Here is a 23,664-nt window from a genome sequence, read left to right as displayed (position 1 = left end):
GCAAATTACAGATGAGTGGTATGGTCCGGGATGATGAGCTGGGTGCAGTAAAAGGGTATGTTTCTAGGTGGCTCTCTTGCTGCTCTCCAGAGAGCAAAGTGTAGCTGTTTTCCTTTGGCCAACCTCAACCCAGTTTCAGGCAGGCTCTGTGCCTGCCAGGGTCCCGGCCCGTGGCTACGGGTGGGAGGCAGTCTGGGATCTGGAGCTTGGGCCCTTGTCTAGGAGAGTGCAGCTGGCCATGACTGTCAGACCTGGTGGTGGCGGCTGCTGCTGCTACAAGGTGGTGGAGTAATGGAGGCTGCGGACAAGGGATTTCAAAGCCTGGTGTTGGTCCCTGCAAGTGCTTATGCTTAGAGCTTTCCCCGCTTTCTACTGTACTCTGAGATAATGTATGGGTAAAACTTATGCTGTAGTAAAGAATTTTTTTCCTCCTTGTTTTCTAAACACAGGAAAGAGTCTGCAAGCCATATTAAGTCATAAATGTGCTCAGCCCTGATAGATCAAGTGCTAAAGGCCTCTTTAACTCACTTGTTTCCTGCTGCAGCTAACAATGGGTTTCTTGTGCGTTACCAAAATACTTCTTATTTACTGTAGAACCTTCTATTTCTAGCTCTCTTCAAAAATATTAAATTTCCAGTGTGCAAGAAGATTAGTTAACCTTTAATGCAGCATACCCTAAGCCGTATCTAAAATACTGTAGTATACAAACTTTGAGCCTTTATATTTGTCAGAACTTAACAAAACAAAGAGAACTTAAGTTTAAACTGTACGTTAGGTGTTTGAGATGAAAACATTTCAGTCAAACTTTATAAACTAATCAACTTTGTTAAAGAATGTGCAAATTGTATGATGGACTTACTGATGCATGTCAATCTGTGCCATTTGCTGTATGAGCGTTGAACAGGTAAAGCTTTTTTTTTGGTTGGCAGTTAGTGAGAGATAAGATATTATACTGTAGCTGTATTATTGAGTGGTAGTAATTCTTTTTTTTTGAACTGGGAATTGTATGCCTTTAATATGTATTTGAAAGATGCTGAGGATCATGGTGTGTTTTTGGTGGTGTGGTTTTTTTTTTTTCTTAGAGACATCTAAAGTAGTGGTGCACCAGTGAGATACTTTGTTTTCCCCTTCCTTTTCTTTCAAGGAACAGATATTTTTGGCTAGCATGTATCAAAGCTGTTTCCAGAGTGCGCTGTTGTTGGGAGGATAAATAGAGCAGAAAGTGCACGGTTTGGGCAAAACAAAACACACTTAAAGAAGCATATAGGTTCTCTTCAAAGAAGCAAGTGCATGCAGAAAGTCATGCTTCAGATTATTTTGTGTTGTCTGATCTAGAGACGAGATGAGAATAGCTGAAGTATCAGGAGAAACTTTGTGCAAAGGAATGGAACTGTTATTGCAAATTTGAGATTGAATTTTATAACTATGGTCTGAAAGCCAGAAAATTAAGCAGGCTTGTAACCAGGCTGCATCTGTGGTGTGGCTTGTTTTCATCTGGATGCTGAGATCTTTCCCTCTGCAGTAGTGTTTGTACAGTAAAATGTGAGTGAATGATAGTTGAGAATAAAAATGTCTAGATTACCATGGATATCTTTCCCAGAACACCAAATAAAAAACATAAATGGAAAAATAAGCACTTTGTTGATGCTTTTGCTATTTCTCTGGTCTCTTAAATTCACTCTTGAAGAAACTGTGGTTTAAGAGTCAGCAGTTAGCTGGAGGTTTTAAGGAAAAAAAAATTCTAGGGTTTTTGTCTTTCTACTTGTCGTGGTTTAGCGGCAGCTCAGCCCCACACAGCCGCTCGCTCACTCCCCACCGGTAGATGGGGGAGAGAATCAGAAGGGTAACGCTCGTGGGTCGGGATAAGAACAGTTTAATAATTAAAATTAAAAGAAACAACAGTAGAAATGCAATGTAAAGGAGAACAAGGAGAGGCGCAAAGCCCCGGGGTGGGGGGGGAAGGGAGGGGAGAGGGGGAACGAACCGCCGGAACAAGCCGCCCGCCGACCCGACGCCGCGCCGCCTCCGCGCTGCCACTGCCCCCCCTCAATATATTGGTCATGGTGTCACATGGTATGGAATGAACCTGCCATTGGCCAGTCGGGGTCAGCCGCCCCCACCATGGCCCTGCCCCTCCCAGCCCCCCCCCGCCACGCGGCAGAGCGCGGGAAGCTGGAAAGGTAGCCGACCCCCACAGTGAGGAGAATTAACCCCTTCTCAGCCAAAACCAGCACACTACTTGATAGGACATATTACAGGACAGCACTGGTCCTTATAGTTTAGAGTATAACGGCATTTTACATGGGTTATATACTAGTCCAACTGACATGAGACTGAAATTTGCTGTACTTAAAAGGTGAGATAATGCTGATGCATTTATCCTTCCTGAGGGAAAGCTTTTCCTCTACAGTAACACTGAGTTCTGCATGTCTTGGTCTCTCTGTCCCTTCCCATAACCTCTAAGGGCAGTGCTAATGGTTATAGGGCAGTGAGAACTTTTCTGGTTGTTAGCTTTTTGCCTCTTCCTTTTTAAAATTTTATTTATTGTTAGTTCAAATTTGGGTTATTCAGATATTGTTTGCAAGACACAATCTGGTCTTCTCTAGTCCCAGATAGTGAGGTTATGACTTGTACAGCTCTCCTCTGGCTAGAGGAACTACTCAATACATTTCAGTAAAATAAATTTAGTGGTCCTGGGTAAGGGCAAGGTAGAGGATGTCTAGTTTCTTTAATTTTGGCAAATGTGGTAGCTGCAGCTTTGCTGGGCAGCCTGATATTAAATTCTACCCTTGCATCTGAGAAGGGGTGGTATGCCTCCTAAGACATGCAGAGAATGATGAGAAATGGGCTTTCGTACTGAAGACTTGGGATGGCTGGAGCCTTACCAAGGTCTGAGTGATATGTGCATTCTTACAGCCAAGATATGGATGGTGATCAAAGGCATCCTGAGGGACACATAACTCACTTTGTTGCAAAAATTAATCCCATATCTCTCAGTATTCATATTTGAAACTACAATAGGCATTTGGTGAAGCACACACCCTTTTTTTTTGGTAAAGTGAATATCAGAAGTGTATAAATGATTTCTAATATTTCATGTTTGCTTTTATTTACAGATGACATGGCGGAACTTCTTCTTGGGGAGTCCAAACTAGAACAATTTTTGAAGGAAAACGCTCTTAAACACAGTAGTAGTCCACTGGGCCCCCGACCAAAGCTGACTGAGGTCAGGAAACATCTCACAGCAGCGCTTGATAGGGGAAACCTAAAGGTATGTAAGTCAGTCTGAGCAAGAATTACAAAAGCTGAAATTGACTGGAATACTCTGATCATGGAAAAAAACGTGGAAAGTGCTTGTGTGGTGTTCAATTATCATTGCTATTCCCAGAACACCATCAGCATTATCAGAGCTATTTCATGGCTGTGTTTCTTAATGAATTTTTGTTCAGATAAATTTCTCAAATCTTCTTTCATTAGAAGAATAAGAAAACTGTCATTGACTTCTGTAAGTGAAGTACTTACAACCTGTTTAGTGGAAGTTGTTTTTTTGGAGTATATAACTATATTGTTCTTTGTGGTGCGTTAAATAGAAATGTTAGAAAAACGCAAAATACTTCACAAATTTCTGTAATAGTCTCTTAAGTAGTTCGGAAAGGTTCCATAAGTTATGTTTGCGGGGGCAGAAAATTAGGTTAATACTTGAGAGCAATTTTCTGTCATAACCTCTTGATGTTCTTAACCATTCTGGCCCTTCTTTGCTTAACTATTACTGTTGCTACTGTGTCAGCTTATCTTTCCTGTATCAGTGACCATCTTTTGAGAGATCAAAAGGACCTTGTTTTACAGTAATCTGTAATGTTTTGCTTCCTTTGATTTGTGAGAGTATTATCTTCCTTTTCATCATCCTTCCATGAATCCTTTTTTCAAGACATTTCTTCTGTCTCAGTACTTTGAAATTGTGTGAATTATATGTTCTACAGCTTATATATTTATCATTAAGTTTTGGTGCTATGTTATTTTCAGCTGTGCTTGTGGTGTTAGAAAAAAAACATTGAAGGGGTTGTAATGATAGGCTACCTTTAAATAGTTTTGTCACCTGGCAAAGCTGGATCCTGACAGAGGTATTTCTGGTGCATGTGGAAATTATTGTGTGAATGTATAAACTGACTGGTAATGCTTTTCAGTAGGTTGGTGGAGTGATTTTGGGGATTCACCCCCTACTGCAAGCTTCCCAAATATTACATGAAGACAGGATGTTGGTTTGTTGTTACAAGAAATATCCTGAGGGTTTGTACAGTGCCTGTATACTGAAAACAGACCAAATATTTTTCAGAAAGAATTAGGTGTGTTTTCTCAGGAAAAACACTTTTTTTTATTCCTCTTCCTTCTAGCCAGAATTCTTACAAGAAGCTAACCTAATTATGGCAAAGTTAAACTATGTGGAAGGTGATTACAAAGAAGCTCTGAACACTTATGCCAGGGTTGGAGTTGATGACTTGCAGCTAGCTGCAGTGCCACCGTATAGGCTACGGATGATTGCTGAAGCATATTCTACTAAAGGTAAGATTGCTTTTTCAAGCATAATAATGTGGAAATAGGTTTTAAAACCTTAATTCACATCTTGTTGGAATTTATACAAATTTTTGGTGTGCATATCGTCAGCACAGTGGGGGAGTACCACATTTGTAGTTAAATAGGAGGATGGCTTGAGTACTTTAAACTATTCAGAATTTGTGCTAGGTTGACAAGACTTTTACCTTAATTAATATTCTAACTCATTTTTTTCTTTATTTAAAAGTCCTTTGATATGTCAATGTCACAATAACTGTGGCTAGATACTAAAAAGTTGAGTTTCAACAGTAGGGCACTTCTGCAGTTACTGTGGTCAGAATTGGAGAACCTTGATTCACTGTGATGCCTTCTATTGAATGTTGAAATGCTCAACCTAAGCTAAATTGCTTAACTAAATTGCTACTTAATTGAGAAAAATAGTAACAACATGATAAAATGATTTAAATCAGTGCGTTTCTTGTGTAGTTTTATTTTTGACATTTTTTACCTGAATCTTTATTTAAAAACTTCAGAAAGTCAAGTTACTTTAAAACAACTTCTTTTTTACTAGTCTAGTATAGTGAAAATTGTAATGCTGGCCTTGTGTCTTAAGGTGGCAGTGCCTCTTCAGTTTAGAAGACTCATTAATAGGCTGGGTCAGTGTGTTGAGGAAAGTGGCAGTTTGTATGCCGTAGGTTATTCGAATTTAGTGTGTCTAAATGGTTGCTTTGGTCTGTTGTGTTTAAGCTTTCGTTTGGTGCGCATATATACTTTTTATTATGGCAAGAGGAGTGTCAAACTCAGCAAACACAATTTAGGAGAGACCTCAATAGCATTCACCAACTGGTCAAGGACTGTTTCTAACCTTAGTCTTGGAAGAAGTGATTGTTTTCCATCAATACAGTCCTCCAGTAAATGTTAGACAGCATGAATCATTCTCTATAGGGATGTCAAGGAAACAAGAGAACTAACTGGTAGCAGAGACAAAAGGATGCTTCCTAAATCTGGGCGATATTTAGGTTGAAGTGGGAAGGGAATACATCAGGAGTTCTTATATATGACATAAATCTGCCCGGTTCTCTCTTGCAGCCTCTCTGTGGGCTTTTTGGCAATGTCTGGTATGGGTAGACTTCCACTCCGCGTTGTGGTTTTTGTTTCATTTCATAAACCTGTGAGGAAGCCTGTTGAACTTGTCATGTTCTTTCCCCGAAAATCCAATTTTGGATTTGATGAACTTTACCTAGACTTGCTTCTCTCTCCATGGAATCCCAGTAATTTAATTGGATCTTTTCCCATAGCTCAACTCTTCTGCTCTGTTTTATTTGACCTCATAAGGATGTATAACAGTTGAAATATAAAGGTATCTATTTTGCAGAAAGGATTGGTATTATTACTTTTACTTACCGTAAAAGTAATTTATTAGAAAATAGTAAAATATATATCTTTTCTACCCTGGAATGTTTTGTAGGTTCAGCCTATTTAAAAAAAGAGAGGGAAGAAAACCACCATGACTTCTCCCAGATGTGCTGGGATTTTCTTCTGATTTCAAGTTTTATACTTAAACTTTGAAATTGATCGTATCAAGCCTGATCTAATCTTGATCAGATTTCATTAGTTTGGTCACTTCTACTGCATGGCTGGCTACCAGTTTACCTGAGCACACTATTGGGGTTTTTTTGTTATTATCGTTCTGTTAATATTCAGAATCATCCTTTTGTTGCTACTATGTTTCCAGTTCGAATGGAAGATCAATAAAATTCAATATCCCTTCTTGCCGTGAGAGCAGGTTGCAAGAATATATTCTTCTGTGTGTTCTAGCATGAGGTAGAAGTTACAGAGAAGTCTTAAATTTAGTATTCAAAGTCTAGATAAGTTTTAGAGTAATTGACAGCTAAACAGTGTATGTTTCTACCCAATAGCGTACAGTTAATTCTCCTTGCCTTCCCCTCTCCCACTGGAATATCTCCTTGTAAGAGCGGACTATAACACTTTTCAGTCTGAATTCAGAGTCTCTTCAGACACTGGTAGCTTGTAGGTAGTACCTAACTAAGTAACAAGTTATTCTTACAGGGATTTTGTGCTTCACTAGAATTTGTATTTCTGCTTGCAAGTTTAAGGATAACCTGATTATATAAAGATAAAAGTCTTCTGCCTATTTACATTTTATGTCTTTGGCAGTCATGAACATAGCATGATGTTATTAAGCAATGAGGGACTGCCTAGGCTGCCTGTTTGCAAGCATCAGCCCGGCTGTGCTGTTCAGTGCGGCAACCTCCACAAAGGCAGTTAAAGCCCATTTCAATCCAGTTTTGGGCAAATCCAGTTCCAGTGGGTTTGCAGTCTTGTATCCTATTGTGTAGCGGTCTGATACTGATGTACTTACAAACAAGAAAGGTAGTGAGCAGATAATGGTAGTTTTTAATTGCCTTAAATTTTTTTTCCTTACTATGGTAAGACCACCTCCAAGTGCTCACCCTCTCACTTTGTGGCTTCATTTAACCTCAGAGGTGATAGATTGTGTGGGATGCATGAGGCAAAGCCTCAGAAACATGATTAGCATAGGTCAGGACTCAGCACTGTTTAGATATCCCTCATGCAAAAGTTGTGAGGAGGTACCTAACACACAGTACACTGAATGTAGTGTAATTCTAGTATTTTCCTGCCTTTCTTCACCATTTCCTCAAATTCACAAGATAAAAACAGAAGTGTAGTGGAGGATGGTCTTTTATATGGTTAACTTTGTGGACAGGCATACTTTTTTGACCTTAAGCTGATTTTTGTGTGTGTGTCTGTGTGCCCATAGAATCCAGTTCTGGATTAGATCTAGTGTTTTCTTTACTTTAAGGAATGAGCTGATTTTGATGCTGTGCTTCTGAGTAATGACTCTGTATGTGTATGTAGAAGGTGTTGTGTGGGATAGTTGGAGCATTAACAAAATCATAGTTTTAATATTCAAGTCATAATTTTTTTAGATTCAAACACTTAGTTGAAGAAATTGAGTAGGGTAGTTTTCAAATGTCATACAAAACACCAAAATGAAAAGATGGAGCTCTTCAAATCGACGGGCTACTTATTCTCATGTTTTTGCAAATACTACTTATTTGCATCTGTTCTTTAGTTGTGTGTGTCCCCCCCAGTCTGCTTGTGATTACATTGACACAGAACTGGAGGAACAGCATGTGATGAGTTTTCTGTAGTGAAATGCCTATGGTGGGAAGTGCCAGCTTATTTCAAAAAGGTGTGATGAGGGAAAGAAGAATGGGCGTAAAAGAAAGACATTGTTGAGGAGATGGGCAGGTTTGCTTGACTGTGTTGTGGCAAAATGTTGGCCTTAAAGCAGGTGTATAAATGTTGCTGGGGCTGGCTCCCCGAAGCTCTTGCCTTTCCATCTTTTGTAGTAGCATTTAAGATAGTAGGTCACAGGAGTGGGTCATAGCTTTAATACAAAGTTTTAAGAAGCAGTACAGAAAAAGAGCAGGTTTTTTATTTCCTTCTGCCACAGATGTAGCTTAGCCATCAGTATCTGTTATTAGACCTGTCTTATGCAGCAAGACCAAAGTTAAGGGCCAGGCAGGGGGAAGAGAAGTGAAAGATAGTCTTGAGATTGTGGTGGCAAGTTTTGGTTCAAAGTAAAATGTACAGGGGCTTTGCACATTTCTGGTTTATTGCATATTTGATACTTAAGTATCCGCTTAGGAATGACAACCTTCTGATAAATAGAGCATAGGTTAATTTTGTCTTAATATTAATTTGTTTACTTTCTTTACTACATCAGTTTAGTTGGCAATGCTCAGTTCTGAGACTGAGGAAGATCTTAGATTATGAACAACTGAAATAAGACAAGTTATGAATCCATAAAGAAGCAATTAAAGGCTGTATATGTATGACTTTCAAGTTAGGCTCGTGTAGCTAGCTCCAACTTTTCCTACTCCCTTCTCTTACAAAACCAACCAGATAACATTCTGTTCACGCTGTTACCATATGGAAGCGTATATTTAGAATCCATTTTAATAATGTCTGAAGCTAATATTCTCCTAGGGATATGGCCTCTGGGAACAGGACAATTAAGTTTCTGCAAGTTTTCAGCAGTATATGAATGAGGTAATATACTGGAAAGCACACATAGGCATTATTCAAATATTGTGCATAGCAGTGTCTCCTACATTTCTAAGCAATTTTTGTTTGCTTATGGAAATAGAGATGAGATGCTTGCACAGTGGGATATCGAGGTGTTAATTTGGGGAGGTGCAACTTGTCAGTAACTCTGAAATAACAAATATAGATTTAACTGGGAAATAAGCTTATTGAAATATTAGGTAACACAATTCTGCTACTGCTACGTATGTATGATTGAAAAATGAATTCATAATGCTTGGCATTACAAATTAGTGATTCTTTCTACAAATGCCTATAGATGAGCATAGCAATTTACAGGTCTGACATTTCTTCTGCAAATTTGTAGACTTGATTTCAGTAAATAAATTGTGTTCATGTTTACTATAGTGTAATAGATTAATAGACTACTGCAGGTATCTGTCAAGATGGCTGTGTTGCATAACAGTAACAAATACTTGTTAAGTATGTGAGGGATGTCATATGTAAGTTAGACTGTGACATTACAGGATTGTAGCCTTATTGCTGCAGGCTGTTTTACGTCTCATATTGCCTGTTCAAATAACTGTGTTTATATTTAGATGATGTATGTTGAGTAAGGTGAGACTGTCTTTACTGCTGCTGACCCATATTCAAATCTAATGTTGTATTTACCAAGTTAAATGATTGGCTATTAATTAGTTCTATTTACAGAAACATGAAAGTACTCATTAGGAAGTGTCAGGTGCATGTGAGTTGCTACTTTGCACTTAGCAAAAGATGCTGCACTTGACTTTAATCATATATGATTGCAATGGGATCTTGTGCACTGCTAGCCTGTGTCAGCAGACACCAGCAGCTCTTCGTGGAAGAATGCTAAATGAAAGCTGTTTCAGTAATTATGCCAGGGATCTCTAGCCTCATTAGGCAATGGGTCAAGAATTCAACTTCCTTAAGTTTCCTCCTCCTTTATGGCTGTGCAAATGTTGTAGCCTGTCAGCAAGCTGTTTGCAGACCACGGCTAGAAAGCCTGTGCTATGTAGGTACTTCAAAATTTGTTAAACCTTGTATTTCCCCGGTCTATTTTTATTACTTCTGCCCTGCTGGAGCAGGGACTGTGGGGGAGCCCAGGGGTTTGTCCTGCTTTCCTCAGTGCCGCTTTTAGCTCCAGTATTTGAAATCCAAACACTGAATGAAAATAACTTGCTTCTTGTTAAAATTGGCTTCTTTAGGACTAGTACATTTTGGTGGTGTGTCTTTCTTTTTCTTAGTTTCCTCAGAATCTTTAGAATATCTTCACAATATTGCCTTTGGCAGGGTGACGAGAGGGAGAGGGCCAAAATTAGTGATTGTGGCCTTTTTTTCCCATGTCACAGGAAGAACCAGTGTCACAGTGGAGCCTGGTCTTTTTTCCTCATAGGTGCTTATAGGAGCAATCCTGACAATATACAGCAAAACACAGTTCAGTATAAACTATAAATAGTTGAGCCACCTCCTTTCACCCGAGTGAACAGCTTCCTTGATGACCACTCCAAATACTTGTGTGCAGCCCTTCTGCTTTGGGAAGGGTTCATCAGAGGTTCACTCGCTCCAAGATCTACAGCAAGATCAGTCCTTTTCCCAGCTTTTGTGTCTGAACTTTTTCAGCCTCTCCAGAGTTGCTTGCTTGTCAAAGGGCTGTACTGTAATGCAAGAATTGGCTGGCACATGGTTTATAAGAAACAGATGCATCTGTGAATATACTGATCTCTTCTGTTTAAAAGTATTATAAAAGTCTATATTGTGCTCCTAAGAAAATCAAAGATTTGAATGGTCACACTTTTCCTCTAGATGTAACAACAATCATTTTACAACAGTCATCTCGGATGATGTTACAAGAAATCCCCAAATATTGTTATGGTTTTATTGACTGCTTGGATTAATAAGTAGCTGTTCACTTCAGAAGAGAGATGAGTGTTCCTGATTGTGGCTTTTTTTTGTTGTTTGTTTTCTTTTTAGAGAAACTTCAAGATGATTAGAAGCACTAGCGTAACTATGGTATTGGTAAAGCCGCACTAATGAAATGACATTGCAGTATGAGCATACATGATAAAATGCTGTCTTCAGCTCTGGAAAGTTGTGCTTATGTTGCTCTGGGTTTCATCTAGAATGGATTTAATTCTCTATAATTAGCGTTTAAAAGAACAGCTAGCCAGAGCAGCTTCCCTTCAATTCAAGCATGCTGAGAGAAGAGGGTATTGACCTTCTTTTGGATGCATTCTCTGCAACGCTAACTAGCATCCTGACAGTTGTTGGAGGCTTTTTTCTCTGTGTCTTGACATGGGGGGGCTAAGCAATACAAGGTACTTGAAAAATCAGAGAAATTAATTGTTTGTGTTTCCTTAGATCATCTAAAGAAATAGGCAGTTCCTACTAAGGCAGTGTATCTGCAGTAACTGTGAAAGTAAGACGTAATTTATTATAAATATATTTCCCCGCTCTCTATTCTTACTTTTCTTCCTTTCCTTTATAATAAATACTTCACAAATAGTGGCAGAGAATTGAAGAAGAAAAAGAAAAATCTTGCTTTGCTCTCTAAAAGTCCTCTGCAAGCAAGTAATAATCTTTGAAGACTTGTAGAAATAAGTCCTTCCCTTCAGTGAGATTAGCAGTGTTTGTCCTAACTTCAGAAATACACTGTGGGAGTTCCTTGATAGCAGTAACTCTAGATTGTTTCAGTTCCTCTTTTAAAATGAATAGTAAATGTTTGCCATAGTCTATATAATGGCTTATTCTAAATTCACAAGCTAAATATGAAGTTTCTTTAGAAGGAGATGAAAGGGGTTTTTTGTGTTTGCAGCATTTGGAACACTTACTAGTGTTGCTTTGCCTATTGTATAGGGAAGACTAAGTGCTGTGTACTAAAACACACTTAGATTTTATGTGTCTGTTTAAGGAAAACAGGAAGCAAACCCAGAAATCTTTGTCTACTGATGGAACACTCTGTCTTGTACAAGCATGTTTATTTCCTTAAGTATAAAGTAGTCTTTCACTGTTTTTCATCTGTCTTTTGGCTTGTCTACTGAAAACAGTAGATAAACCATGAGATGTGTTATTATTTGTGGTCTCTAAAATTTAGCAGCACTTATACAGACAAGGTACTGTCTGGCATCTTGGAAAATCCTCGGATATACAATGCAGTAAATGTGACAGGCTTTTCTCGGCCTTGTGGGTGTGGTGGTTTTTTTTTTTATTATTATTTTTTTTTTTTATTGGTCTCAGTAGTGGTCTGGGTGGTAGGAGTACTTGGTAAAGATCGGAATTGTGCTGTGGATTCCATTTTGACCTTAGAGAATTTTTGTTTTACTCTGTATAATGAAATGGGAGTGTTAGTTAATCAGTTTTCCTACAGAAATTATGTCTGCTTGTTGTTTGTTTTTTTTTTTTGTTTAAGTGGTTTGTAAATGAAAAGTAGTTACTGTCATTGTCATTACCATAAAAATGGTTGGTTATCTAAGAATAAACAAATCTATTGCATGGAGACTTCTTAAAAATTGTTAGTTTGTCACTCATTCTTACTTGAGGAGTCCTCTTCTTTGGGTAGTGGTTAGTGTGTGAATAGGTAGTGGTAGGGCTGGTCTGCTCTTGTTTCTGTAAAAATGAAATAGTTTACTTGGCATAACCTTGACAACTGCTTTGAGACCATAGACACAAGAATGCCACTTGGAGTAAGTGACAAAACTATCTACTGCTTGCTTTCTAAATGTTTTACAAAATATGGACAATTTATAAATTTTTTAAGATTTAAAGAAAATCTTTGCAATATTTCAATTACATGATAAATCAGGCATACTCGTTTCTTGTACAAATACTGTTTGTTGCTGTTTTACTCTTTGGAAAAGCAATTTTGCAGTTCCTTTGCAAAACACGTAAGCTTAACTGATATGGGCATGTATTCATTTCATTGCTTCTCAATTTCTTTTCCCTCAGGAGTCATCTTGCTTTGATATCAGGACTAGATATGTATGAGATAAGCGTCCTCCTGAAATAAAACTGACCTAGTTTGTTGGAAGCTTTTGCTTGAAGGTGATTTTGACTGGAAGAGCTTAAACTTAAAAGCCATGAATATCAAAGTGAACTTGTAATACCAGCCAAAGTGATATTCTTGGTTGCAGAATTAAATAAATTAACCAATAAAAATTAAATAAACCAATAGCTATGACCTTCACAACAAATGCAGTAATATTTTGTAGCAGCAACCTGTACCTCTTTACCAAATATTTTAGAAGAGTTTATAATCAGTTAAAGAAATTCCTGCCCTTTTGAGGGAGAATAGCAGAGATTCCTGCCTGGCAGGTGTGGGAACAAACACAAAGGGGGGGAACTGCCCTGCCTGAATATATGCAGTAGTTGTCAGCAGATAATTTAGGGTAATACTCGGATTTCAAAGAAATACCTGTTTCTCAGTTTGGTGTGTTATCGCTAGCTTGTTCTTTTTTTCAAGGGCCTAATAAAATAATCCCTTATTTTAATTCACTTTTTATCATCTCAGTATTCTCACGAAGAAGTGGGCAGTATGTTATGTGGTTGTTGTTGCTATGTTGCTATTTATATCTATTTAGAATAAAAAAAACTTTTATGTACTTTAAATTATTTCTTAAATTTTATCTCTATTTAAGAAAAAATTAAACAAGTAACCATGTATCCATGTATTTCTTCTAGATGATGTTTTCATTTTTAATACAGTATTGAATTGTCATTATTCCTTATGTCCTCAAACAAAATAAAGTGTCCAAACCATCCTGTTAAGTGGTCATTTCAGGATAGTACTCCAAATCAACTTCCTTGTCCAAAGCATTGCATACTTAAAATAGACATACTTTCCTGGGTTGTAATAAACATACCTGAAAACATACAGTGAATACTAGTTGTATAATAAAGTTACCCAAAGAAATAGTATTATGTGCTTCATCAGAGAATTTTGCACTTCACTTCTGCATTACTTAAAGTTTCTGGCAGAGCACTAACGTGCTTTCATATCTTAAAGAAAATTCTCAGCTAAAATGACAGAATGTTCTTACAGTGAGTTTTTTAGATTAAAAAGATTATAGTTGTGGCCATAAAGTATAAAAATAGAAATAATAAATCCAAGTCAAATCTACAAATAGGCTGAGTAATATGTTTTGTGTAGTGGCGGATTACTGTGGGGCACTGGCTGTTCATGTCATGAAAGAGAAGGGATGGGGAGGAGTGATCTGCTTACTATCTGGTGCTTTCAGTCATTTGACATTTTTATTGCAGCTCACTTATTGTATTTTATGGTCACCTGTAAGTCTGACTCTGAGATGTTTGTGTAGGACACTGTAAACTTTCTGTCCAGCATCAACCTTACATTTAGATCTTCTTATCTACCTACAGTAGGCTTGTCAGTTCAAGCCTATGGTAGTAGCAGGATAACTGACCTTTTTCTGTAGTGTAATCTGGTTGCTTTCAGGTCTATGAGTTACAATTAGCCAGAAAAACCCTCTCAGATATTTGCTATTTGAAAAATTGAAAGCAAGCTGATCAGCGTAGGCTACTCTAGACTATTTTCAAATCTAGGTTATCTTTAGAGATGTTAGGTGAAAACCATAACATGTCAGAAAAGTCCAGTGTCTACTGTACTCTGGTTTGTTAGGTTTTTAAGAGACAGACTTTTGCTGATCTTCAGGAACATGTAGGTTTTTGAAAAGTATATTGAATTTTATTTTGTCTTGTTAGTACTGGAGTCAGGATTTTACCTATTTAAGGATGTATAGCTAGCATAAAGGCTGCAGGATATATGTTGTTTATACTGGTAAGAGGTTGGATTGGAGGGTAAAAGTGGCCAACAAACAGATACAGACTTAAGGCATTCTCTCAAGCCAGAAATATGCCTTGATGATTTTTTTATACAGCGGAGTTATACTTCTACAGGGAGATATTGAAACATAATGGATGTTTTAAAAGAATCTGGAGGTCACAAATATTGCATAGTTTAGGTTTATCAATGAATAAAGTCCAGATTCCATGTCTGTGTCTTCCCAAGTTTTTCTGTAGGAAAACTGTTGTCATTCCAGTGAAACGTACTGTCCCCACCTTATGTTATTGATGGACAGAAATCCTTTGATAAACTGTTCTCCGAACTGGGGTTTTGTACTACCTGCCATTCTACAGGTATCTGCCCAATATATAACTTTGTGTTTTGTTGTTTTTGTTTTTAGTTTCTCCAGCAATGAATTCTCAAAACTTTGGATGATGAGTTGAGAATATGGTCATTTAAATTGTGAATTATATTAATGTGGGAGCAGTTGAAGGCGCTTTAGGATTGGCAGTGACTGTTGACAGCCTGGAAGAATTACCTGAAATAAATCTCTAAAGAACATGTGGAAAGTGCTACACTTCAAATACAAATAGTTATTCAAATAAATATAAGATTGGGTAACTGGTGAGGCAGTTGGCTTGAAGAATATGATCTGGTGATCTGCTGCAGATCATGAAGAGAAGAGAATGTTTTACTCCTGTGTAAGGGAAGGCACTAGAGTCCTGCTCATTTGTAATTTTTCTTTTTAAAGTATCCTATATCAAAACCAGGAAGTCTTTCATCTTCTCTGCTTAGTGCTGTTGAGGCTTAAGTGGAGCCATGTATCCAGTTTTGGCACAGTGAGTCAAGATGGAGGTAACGAGTTGGGGAGTGTCCAGAGAAGATAAAAATGATTAGCTGTCAAGGAAGCATGGAAAGAGAAATGAGTGAGAATTGACATTCTTTGGTGCAAAGCATGTCTCTCTAGAGACAAAAATGGAAAAATATTTTGTAAAGAAAGGAATAATCTATCTGTGAAGAAGACTAGGAATAACTAATCTAGGGAGGGAGATCTAGATATTAGGAAAAATAGTAGTTGTGAGAATAGTTGAGCTGTATAATAATAACCATAGGAAAGCCAAGGCATTTCTATTGTCAGAGGCTTTTAAGAACACGTTAGACAGGTGTCCGCATTTGGTTGATTCCTCAGTCAGGTGGATTAGTGTTCTCGATCCTGTCCAGTTGTTTTCTCTAATTATCTTGAAAATACCTGTAATAGAAGTAGCTTGTGTAGAAGACAGAATTGATTAGTACAAGTTGTTATGTTTTTAAGACAAGCAAAGACTTTTTTTTCCTTCAAAGTGCCAGATAATGTATTTGTTGGATGAGTTTAATAAATCCTGAGAGGGAAAGACTTCTGTGTGTTGATGAGAGTGAGCTACTTCATACTCAATTTAGATACAAATATTACACTTCCTAACCCCTTCTTATTTTAAAAATGTATTTGTTTTTATAGGTGCATCTGTCTTGCATGGTTACTAAGTTTAGTATTACCTTGAGTGCCTTTCTTCACCCTGCCTTGGCTTCTTTGATCAGTCTGGAAAAGTGAAGATGTATTCAGTAATTTAAAACTGATATAGAAAGACACTAGGCACTTCTGTGGTATAATAATTAAGGAGGAGCCATTGTTACTTATACTTACTAGTGCCTGTATCAGAGGACCATACCGTCATAAGTTTTTGGTAATTTTTGTTTCTTTGTTTTTTCTCGTGATCAGAGGGGCTTAGCCTGGACTATTGTTGAGGTATACTATTATATGACATCAGTTTTTAATGCAGCCATTTTTTGTTGGTTGTTTTTTTTCCACGCCAGGTCTCTGTCTTGAGAAGTTGCCAGTTTCTTCTTCGGCTAGCAACCTCCATGTGGATCGTGAACAAGAAGTTGTTACGTGCTATGAGAAGGCTGGGGATATTGCTCTCCTATACCTTCAGGAGATAGAAAGGGTAAGCTGGGATGATTTGCTTAACTGAAGAATTGCGTGGCTCATCTTTCATTGATGTGGTTGGTGGCTCACCTAAAAGATGTCTAATATAGGACTTCAATGCACACTTAAAATTGGGCAATAAATTAGTGTGCCTTAATGAACACCTGGTAGCTGTCCTTCTGAGTGTTCTGTCATTTTGATCTCCTAGAAAATAGTGCTAGTAGTCTAAAAAGGGACAGAGCTCCTCTGAACCACGATGTATTTTCAAGATGCTGATCTGTGGCCTCTGTTACCCTATGGTAGTTCTTTATGAACATGGAATTATGATGTCTCTGAAACACATGTGGGAATATGTACATTGTATGTATATACTTACTAGCTTTTCAGATAATTCTTAAAAATAATTCATTTCAAAATGAAGCTGTAAAGATTAAAAATTGATCTTGATGATGTTTATTTGGAGCTAATAGCTTCACTGCTCTTAAATTCTCTCTATAAAACTACTTGGAGGTAAAATCCTGAAATAACGTTGTACCTGTCAACAAGACATTTGATGTGTCAGTGTCGTGTCCAGAATAATACCTGAAAGTGTGTTTTCTTCAACTAATAGGCACAAACCTGGGACAATTTAAAAATCGCCAGATACGATAACCACATAAACATGTGACTTTAAAATATAGGTGAACTTGAGATAAATCTTAGTAGTTCTATAAATTGGATCAGGACAATGTTCTCAGACTTGATAGCCCATTTGTCATTTTATCTCATTAATATATTACTGTATGTATGAAAATACAGTTATTGTTGAAAGTACTTGGATATTTTTTTCCTAAAAGAGACAGTTGTCTGTATCTGAATCTGGACTCCAGGGTTACTCTACATTTCACAGTATGTTTGAGTAGAAAGATAGCCATAAATCTGAGGTACTAGATATGTAGGAAACTGGGTTTTTATTGATGAAAGCTGATCTTTCTAAGCTTCTTAATGCTAGACAAAACCTACAAACAGCTCTGCAGAATATTAGGCAAGTTACTGTTTTCTTTTTTTTTCCCCATATTGTAAGTTATGGATTATGAATTACGGAAGGTTCAAGTTAGGCTCTTTATTTGTAAAGAGCATAATGCTTCATGATTTAAAAGCTTCAGGCTTTTATTTGAATTTAACGGGATACATAGGCTCTTTTATTTCCTCCTCTTGTTTTCATTTACACCATTAACCTCATCTTCTGTTTCTTTCCACTTAGCAGAAACTCTTCCAGTGTTAAATACTTTTTTTTAAAGAAAAGAATATTTGTGGTCCCCTTTGTTTCTAGGAGTTACTACTGCATTTTATTTAGAGTTTCAGATATGTCTGGACAAAAGACACTACACTCGGGGCTCTATTCTGTGGCTTGTGAATGCTGTTAGATCGAAGCAAGCTAGTAATATCAATCTGACCTTGTTTTTCACACCTATTGCTTACAAGCCTCAGACCTGTCATTTAACAGTTGTCTTTGAAGGGATTGTGAGATACAGTTAGGGTAGCACAAGCAAAAGACGGGGAAAGTAAAGTTTGATGTGATGAGGGAAAGATAGGTAATTTGCACTGGTTTTTTCTTTTTTAAACACATACACTTTTTTCTGTCTTTTTTTTGCTTTGGGTTTTTTGTTTTGTTATTGTCTTTTAGGGCCTGGTAGACTCTGTGGTGAATATAAAGGCAAACAAAAGCTCATAGCTCTCCATTTTGAGAGAGCATTTTTAATGTTGATGTAATACAAATTAAGTTATTTCTAAATAGTTTTTTAGAAGTCACTGTGGAGATCACTTTTAATCTTTTTACTGCTTTCTGCAGCAGCCTTTCCTAAACTAACAGGGTTTTAGATTTTGAATACCATCATGTCCTGCTACTGAATAAGGTTGGAAATACGCTTTTTCGTATACTTCTCTTTTGTGTACCATTCTTCACAAAATTTTCTGAAAAAGTATTATAAAATTTTTCTTAGCAGCATTTCTGCTCGGAGAATAAATTACCTTTAAGGGTATACCCAAGAGCAAAAAGATTTATATTTAGGTGGGAAAGGAGGTAAGGATAGAAATATGCTAATAGCCACTGCCTACAAATGAAAAAGACTTCTCCAACATTAAGTATTAGCTCCGTGAAAAAGTCCAGAAAAACTTGATTTTTTTTTTTCTAAATACACTTTTCTCCTTTTTATTTTTATTCTCTTAGGTAATTAATGCCAATATACAAAACAGAAGCCCTAAGCCAGGGCCCACTGCACAGGAACAAGAACTTGGATTTTTCTTGGAAACAGGACTTCAAAGAGCACATGTTTTATATTTCAAGAACGGGTAAGTTTTGATGCTCCTTTTGTCTGCTCTTTTGTCTAGCTTTGTACTTGTGATATAACTGGACATAATTATATTTTATTAAAGTAGTAACATTTTGATTGAAATAGTAAGGCTGCCCATATTATATTTATTTACGTATTGTAAAATTGTTTAATCAAAGTATATTGAACAGAAAGCATTTTATGTTTTTACTTGCTAAATGTGAGAACTTAATACCTTAAACTTTACCTATTTGAAATTTCCTTTACTTTACTACTAGGCGTTCTTAGAAAGTGATTGACAGCATAGGTTAATAGGTGGACTTAATGATCTTAAGGGCCTTTTCCAACCTAAATGTTTCTATGATTCTATGATATTGAAACTCTTGATTTTTATAATTTTGATTTTGTAATTTTTTCCAAATCTCTTCAGTTACCACTTATTTTACAATTATGCTGCAGGATAAATGTGCATCAAGATCAACAGTATGTATACAATCTCCATTGCACCTGCTCTATAGATACATTTAGATTCTGCATGGGAGATTCTTTTATAATTTATTTTAAATAAGACTTCCCTTAAAAGCCTAAAAATAAATTCAGATATCACAGAAAATGAAAAAAGGAATACAAGTCTCCATTTTTAAGAGCTTCAAATCTTGGAACAAATGGGTTTTAAGTACATTTCTGACATTTGTTGTCGAAATCAGATAGTTTAAAAATTTGTTTCAGGGCTTCTTATTTCATTAGGAAAATGTGGCTTGATTGAAATATTGAAACTCCTCATAGGACTACTGTTTTGTACCAAAAATATTCCTTATTCTTTCAAATACATAAACAGGAGATGAAGGGAAATCGTGCAGTGTCTGTAAAGAGTTCAAGATTTTAATGCAGTGATGGTAGGGTGACAAAAGGCTATCCAAGTTTTTAAGCCGTTCAGGGATTTCAGCATCACTACGCTTTTGAAATCTCATTCTTAAAGTATTGAAGTAGTGTCGTAATAACACATGATCTGAGAGTTGTATTTTGGTTCTGTTTTCATCATTTAATTGCAGGAGGATGGAATGTTCCACTGAACATGCTCCAGTGTGAACTAAGTTAATTTTTTTCTCATACCAGAGCTAAAAATAAAATGTATGTTTTCATGCCTGCACAAAAGACAAATAAAATATACATAGTGAAAGAATCCCAGTGGCAATCGTGGTTAAGAGTAAGCTAAAAATTCCACGTTTTGGAGAATTTTGATTGAAGGCCAGGAATGAAAATAGTCCATTTTATCTGACGTGTTGTGCCTAAACACAATCAGCAATAGGCACAGAAGATTAAGATTAATTAAGAAAACAAAAACCAACCCCACAAAAAAGTTCTGCAGTGGGTTGTTAAGGAACATCCAGCCTGTAGGAGTGTTTTTCCTAGACTGTATCAGTTGATCTGGTATAAACTTTGAAAGGTTGATTGTATTCCATGTATGCTTTAATCCTTCACAGTGAAGCTGTTGGTGTTCGTGTTACCTCCTACATAAGCATATAATCTTTTTTGCAGTCTTGAGTACAACAGTCACTTGCAGTTTACAAGCTAATTACGCATTCAGTTTTAAATTTCTTCTTCCAATTTCATTGGCCAGTACTGCCTCTTTTTTTTTTTTGTGGTATGAGACGAAGCAAGTTGTTAGGAAAAATAGCTCTGTGGCAATCATTATTTTACACAATCCTGCCATTATATCCTTTACTTTCCTTTCTTAATTTAGAGCCAATCCCAATTCTTTCAAGATTTCCTAATATGGTCATTGTTCCAGGCTGCTAGTTACGTTGCTTCTTTTATGGATCTCTTCTTTGTGGTTTTTTTTTTTTTAGCTTTTAACTTGGGTTTACCAGAATTGAACAGAACTTTAAAGATATACTTTTCTAATAATGACAAATTTATAGCATTCATTTTAATACATTTATTTTAAGGATGCTTCATTTGGTTTTTAAATTTGTCATCTCTCTTGATATTAGGTTTACAGAAATGAAATTCAAGGTCTTTCCATTAGGCTTTGCAACATGTTTAAAGTTTTAATTTAAATTGTAAAGATTGTATGAACATATTCAAGGAGAGGAAAAGTAAGTATCTTTAATATAGGCAATTTAGAAATTGAAACATTTCGAAATGGAAATGTTTCTAACAAAACATTTCTTTTAAATTAACTTTTTTGTAGTTAAAGCTGTACATGTTAAAAGGTCTTCAGTCCTTTGGCGGAGGCAGGGAATCACTAAAGTTTAACTACTTGTGAGTGATAGGGGAAAAGAGGAGGAAGAGTATGCCTGTCTGTTTTCACAGGCAGACTAAATCTGGTATTTGTCTTCCAATGCAGTGGAATCTCTTATTGGTGTATGTTCATGAAGTGAGGCTGACACTCAGAAGAGTTGACTCTGAAATAAAATTCCTTTCACCAAACTATAATCTGGCATTGGTTTTAGTCAGCTGGAATGTTATCTTGTTACCTGCATAGTGGCTATAGTAATTTAGGTGTTAGAGCATGCTTAAAGATCTGAGTAGATGTCTATGGGTAAACAATACAGTGCTTTAGACTTCAGTTCTACTCCAGTAAGTACTAATAAACATCTCAAAATCTGCGGGAGAATTGAATTTGTCTGAAGCCCTTCTGCTATGGAGTGGGTTTTTGTTGTTGTTTTATATCTAGGAGTCAGTTGGCTAACTGCTGCTTTTAATTACACTCCTTCCACTAGAAGTGGAAGCACCATTTTTGTGCATGTGTCAGTTACAAACTAGAAAAGCCAATAAGATAACCTTTATATTTGCTGGAAGAGCATAATTTGAGCAGTAATGTAGGGAGTATTGCTGCGTACCCAGAAAGCCAGTTGATCTACTTCAAATTTCCTCTTTGTTGAGTAACCATGCAGAGATTTTCTTTTAAGCCAAGAAATCAAGTTTTTGCAGAGGATTAAGTGCCTATCATTCAGGTATGCGTTATCTGGTTTGAAAAACTAGAAGATGCTTGAAACCTAACTTAGCCTAAATGCTAATGGCTGGTATTTTGAAAATACATGGAAAAGCAATTATCGGAGAAAAAAAAAAAAAAAAGTGGCAGTAGTCTGAATGGAAGAATGTTATTTTAGTGCTCTATTAAGACACAAATCTGAAATTAATGTTTTCTTCTGAAGGGTACAGAATTTTAGTAAAGAATCAAACTACATGCCCATTTTTCACTTGGGAACAGAGGAATGTTTCATTTTGGAAATGAGTAACCAAAGTTGAGGAAGCTGTTCTAAAACTTAAAGTAGGGTTTATGTGCTTTTTAAAAAAACATTCTGAATTTGTAACTTTTAAATGTCTTTCAGGCCGATTATGCAACTTCAATTTAGTCTAGTGGTTGGTTTGTAATTTCAGACTGAAGGAGTTCAAAGCCCTGAAGTTCCAAGAAAAGCTATGAGTACGGGAACATTGACATTAGTACTTTAACATAGCTATTTTCAAGTAAAATGGCCCCACGAGAGAAAGGGCAGCAATTTATGTACCCTGTAATCCTTCTATGCTAGTATTTGCTTTGTATTCATGTTATGATGTAAACAAGACAAACTTAAGTTGTAAATGGTTTTTATTTTTGAGGTAGTAGTATTCAGAAATGTATTGGAAGTGTATGCTCTTGAAGCAAGAGAGCTTTCTGTTTAGAGTCTAAAATCAGGTGGTTGTCATGTGAAAACCAGACTTACCTAGCTTTCAGAGCTCTTTTTTGAGGCTTATTCTACACCTAACACCCTCTCTAAGGATATTTTTCTGTCAGAGTCCAGGATCCAGACTGTAGTTTGGTTTAATCTGCATCATGCTTCACACGCTGAATCAAAGCCTGAGGAACCTGGATCAGATCTGCCCCTCATGGCGCCATTACCTCTGCTGACACATCTGCAGTGAAGCACAACATTCCCAGTCTTCTACATGAAGTTGTTTCTCAGAGGCTGGCTTTTTCTCAGTAGAAAATTAACCCTGCCAAAACCGAACAAAAACAAAAAAAACCCCAACCGACCAGTTTTTCTGCATATAATTGATTTTTATTGGGTTACAAAATGAATGACAAGCACAACAGCAATCCTCCTTAGAGTTACTCATGTAAAGGACTTGCCTATGTAGAAGTAGTTTCTTTTTGTCTATTTTCCTTTATCTACCATAACACAAATAGGAATAGCATAGGAATATAGCTTTCGTGTTAGTAAGTGAGGGCAAGTGGATCGAAGCCAATCCATAAGTGCTTCTGTTGCACATATATACTTGTGCAGTGTTCACAGTTGGAGATTTAACTATGATGAAATCTGTAAGAGAAGGATTTATGTAAATGCTTGTCATAAAGGCACATCAAGACACTGTATGACGAGCTGTCCACTGTATTAGAATACAGTGCTAGCTACCCATCATTCTCTGAATCTGCTGAGATCTTGTTGCATGCCCTTCATCAGTCTCAAAACAAATAGTTAACAAAATAAAGAATAGAAAGTAAGATGAAATTAAAAAATACTGAAATCCTATGAAGTATTGCATTCTTTACATGTGAGATACCAGTGCTGTATTGGAAGGTAAACTGGAAATTACTTCTGTTGCAGTTTTCAAAACAACTTTGTCCTGGAGATAACTGCTTTCATGTTTGTGTAGTTAGGAAACTAAGGCAGAACATACTGAAGATAGTGATTTTTGTCTCTCTCGTGTTTGCTAACAAAAATGTGTTTTCAAAGGATACTACTTCTGTCATATCAGATGCTTTCCTCATTCTTATTTAAGATGCTGTTCTTTCTGTCTTAGTTTTCATTGAAAAAATACAAACTATTTGAATGTGAGGGGAAATTATTATTCCCTCAGATATTCAGGAAAAAAATCATCCATCAACAATCCTTTCTCTTTCAATCTGTGCCATGTGTGTTTATTGTTCAGAATTGTGT

The 23,664-nt window shown here is 36.7% G+C and overlaps 1 protein-coding gene across 5 annotated transcripts in view; it reads left to right on the top strand.

Moving 5' to 3' along the window:
• Positions 1-23,664, top strand: part of TTC7B (tetratricopeptide repeat domain 7B) — a 148,140-nt gene that overhangs the window by 19,380 nt on the left and 105,096 nt on the right. For 4 of the 5 annotated variants that reach the window (XM_064460561.1, XM_064460564.1, XM_064460558.1 and 1 more), the window contains exons 2-5: positions 3,117-3,271; positions 4,392-4,560; positions 16,316-16,446; positions 18,637-18,758. In XM_064460561.1, the coding sequence (XP_064316631.1) occupies positions 3,117-3,271; positions 4,392-4,560; positions 16,316-16,446; positions 18,637-18,758 (577 nt within the window). Of the gene's footprint in view, positions 1-3,116; positions 3,272-4,391; positions 4,561-16,315; positions 16,447-18,636; positions 18,759-23,664 lie in introns of those variants that run through there. The other variant, XM_064460560.1, reaches the window with a different exon arrangement.

This window comes from Phalacrocorax carbo, chromosome 9 (genome assembly GCF_963921805.1).
Source record: "Phalacrocorax carbo chromosome 9, bPhaCar2.1, whole genome shotgun sequence".
In the NCBI taxonomy this organism is placed as follows: Eukaryota; Metazoa; Chordata; class Aves; order Suliformes; family Phalacrocoracidae; genus Phalacrocorax; species Phalacrocorax carbo.
The sequence above is the reverse complement of the archived record's forward strand: the minus strand, read 5'-3'. Positions and strand labels throughout refer to the sequence as shown.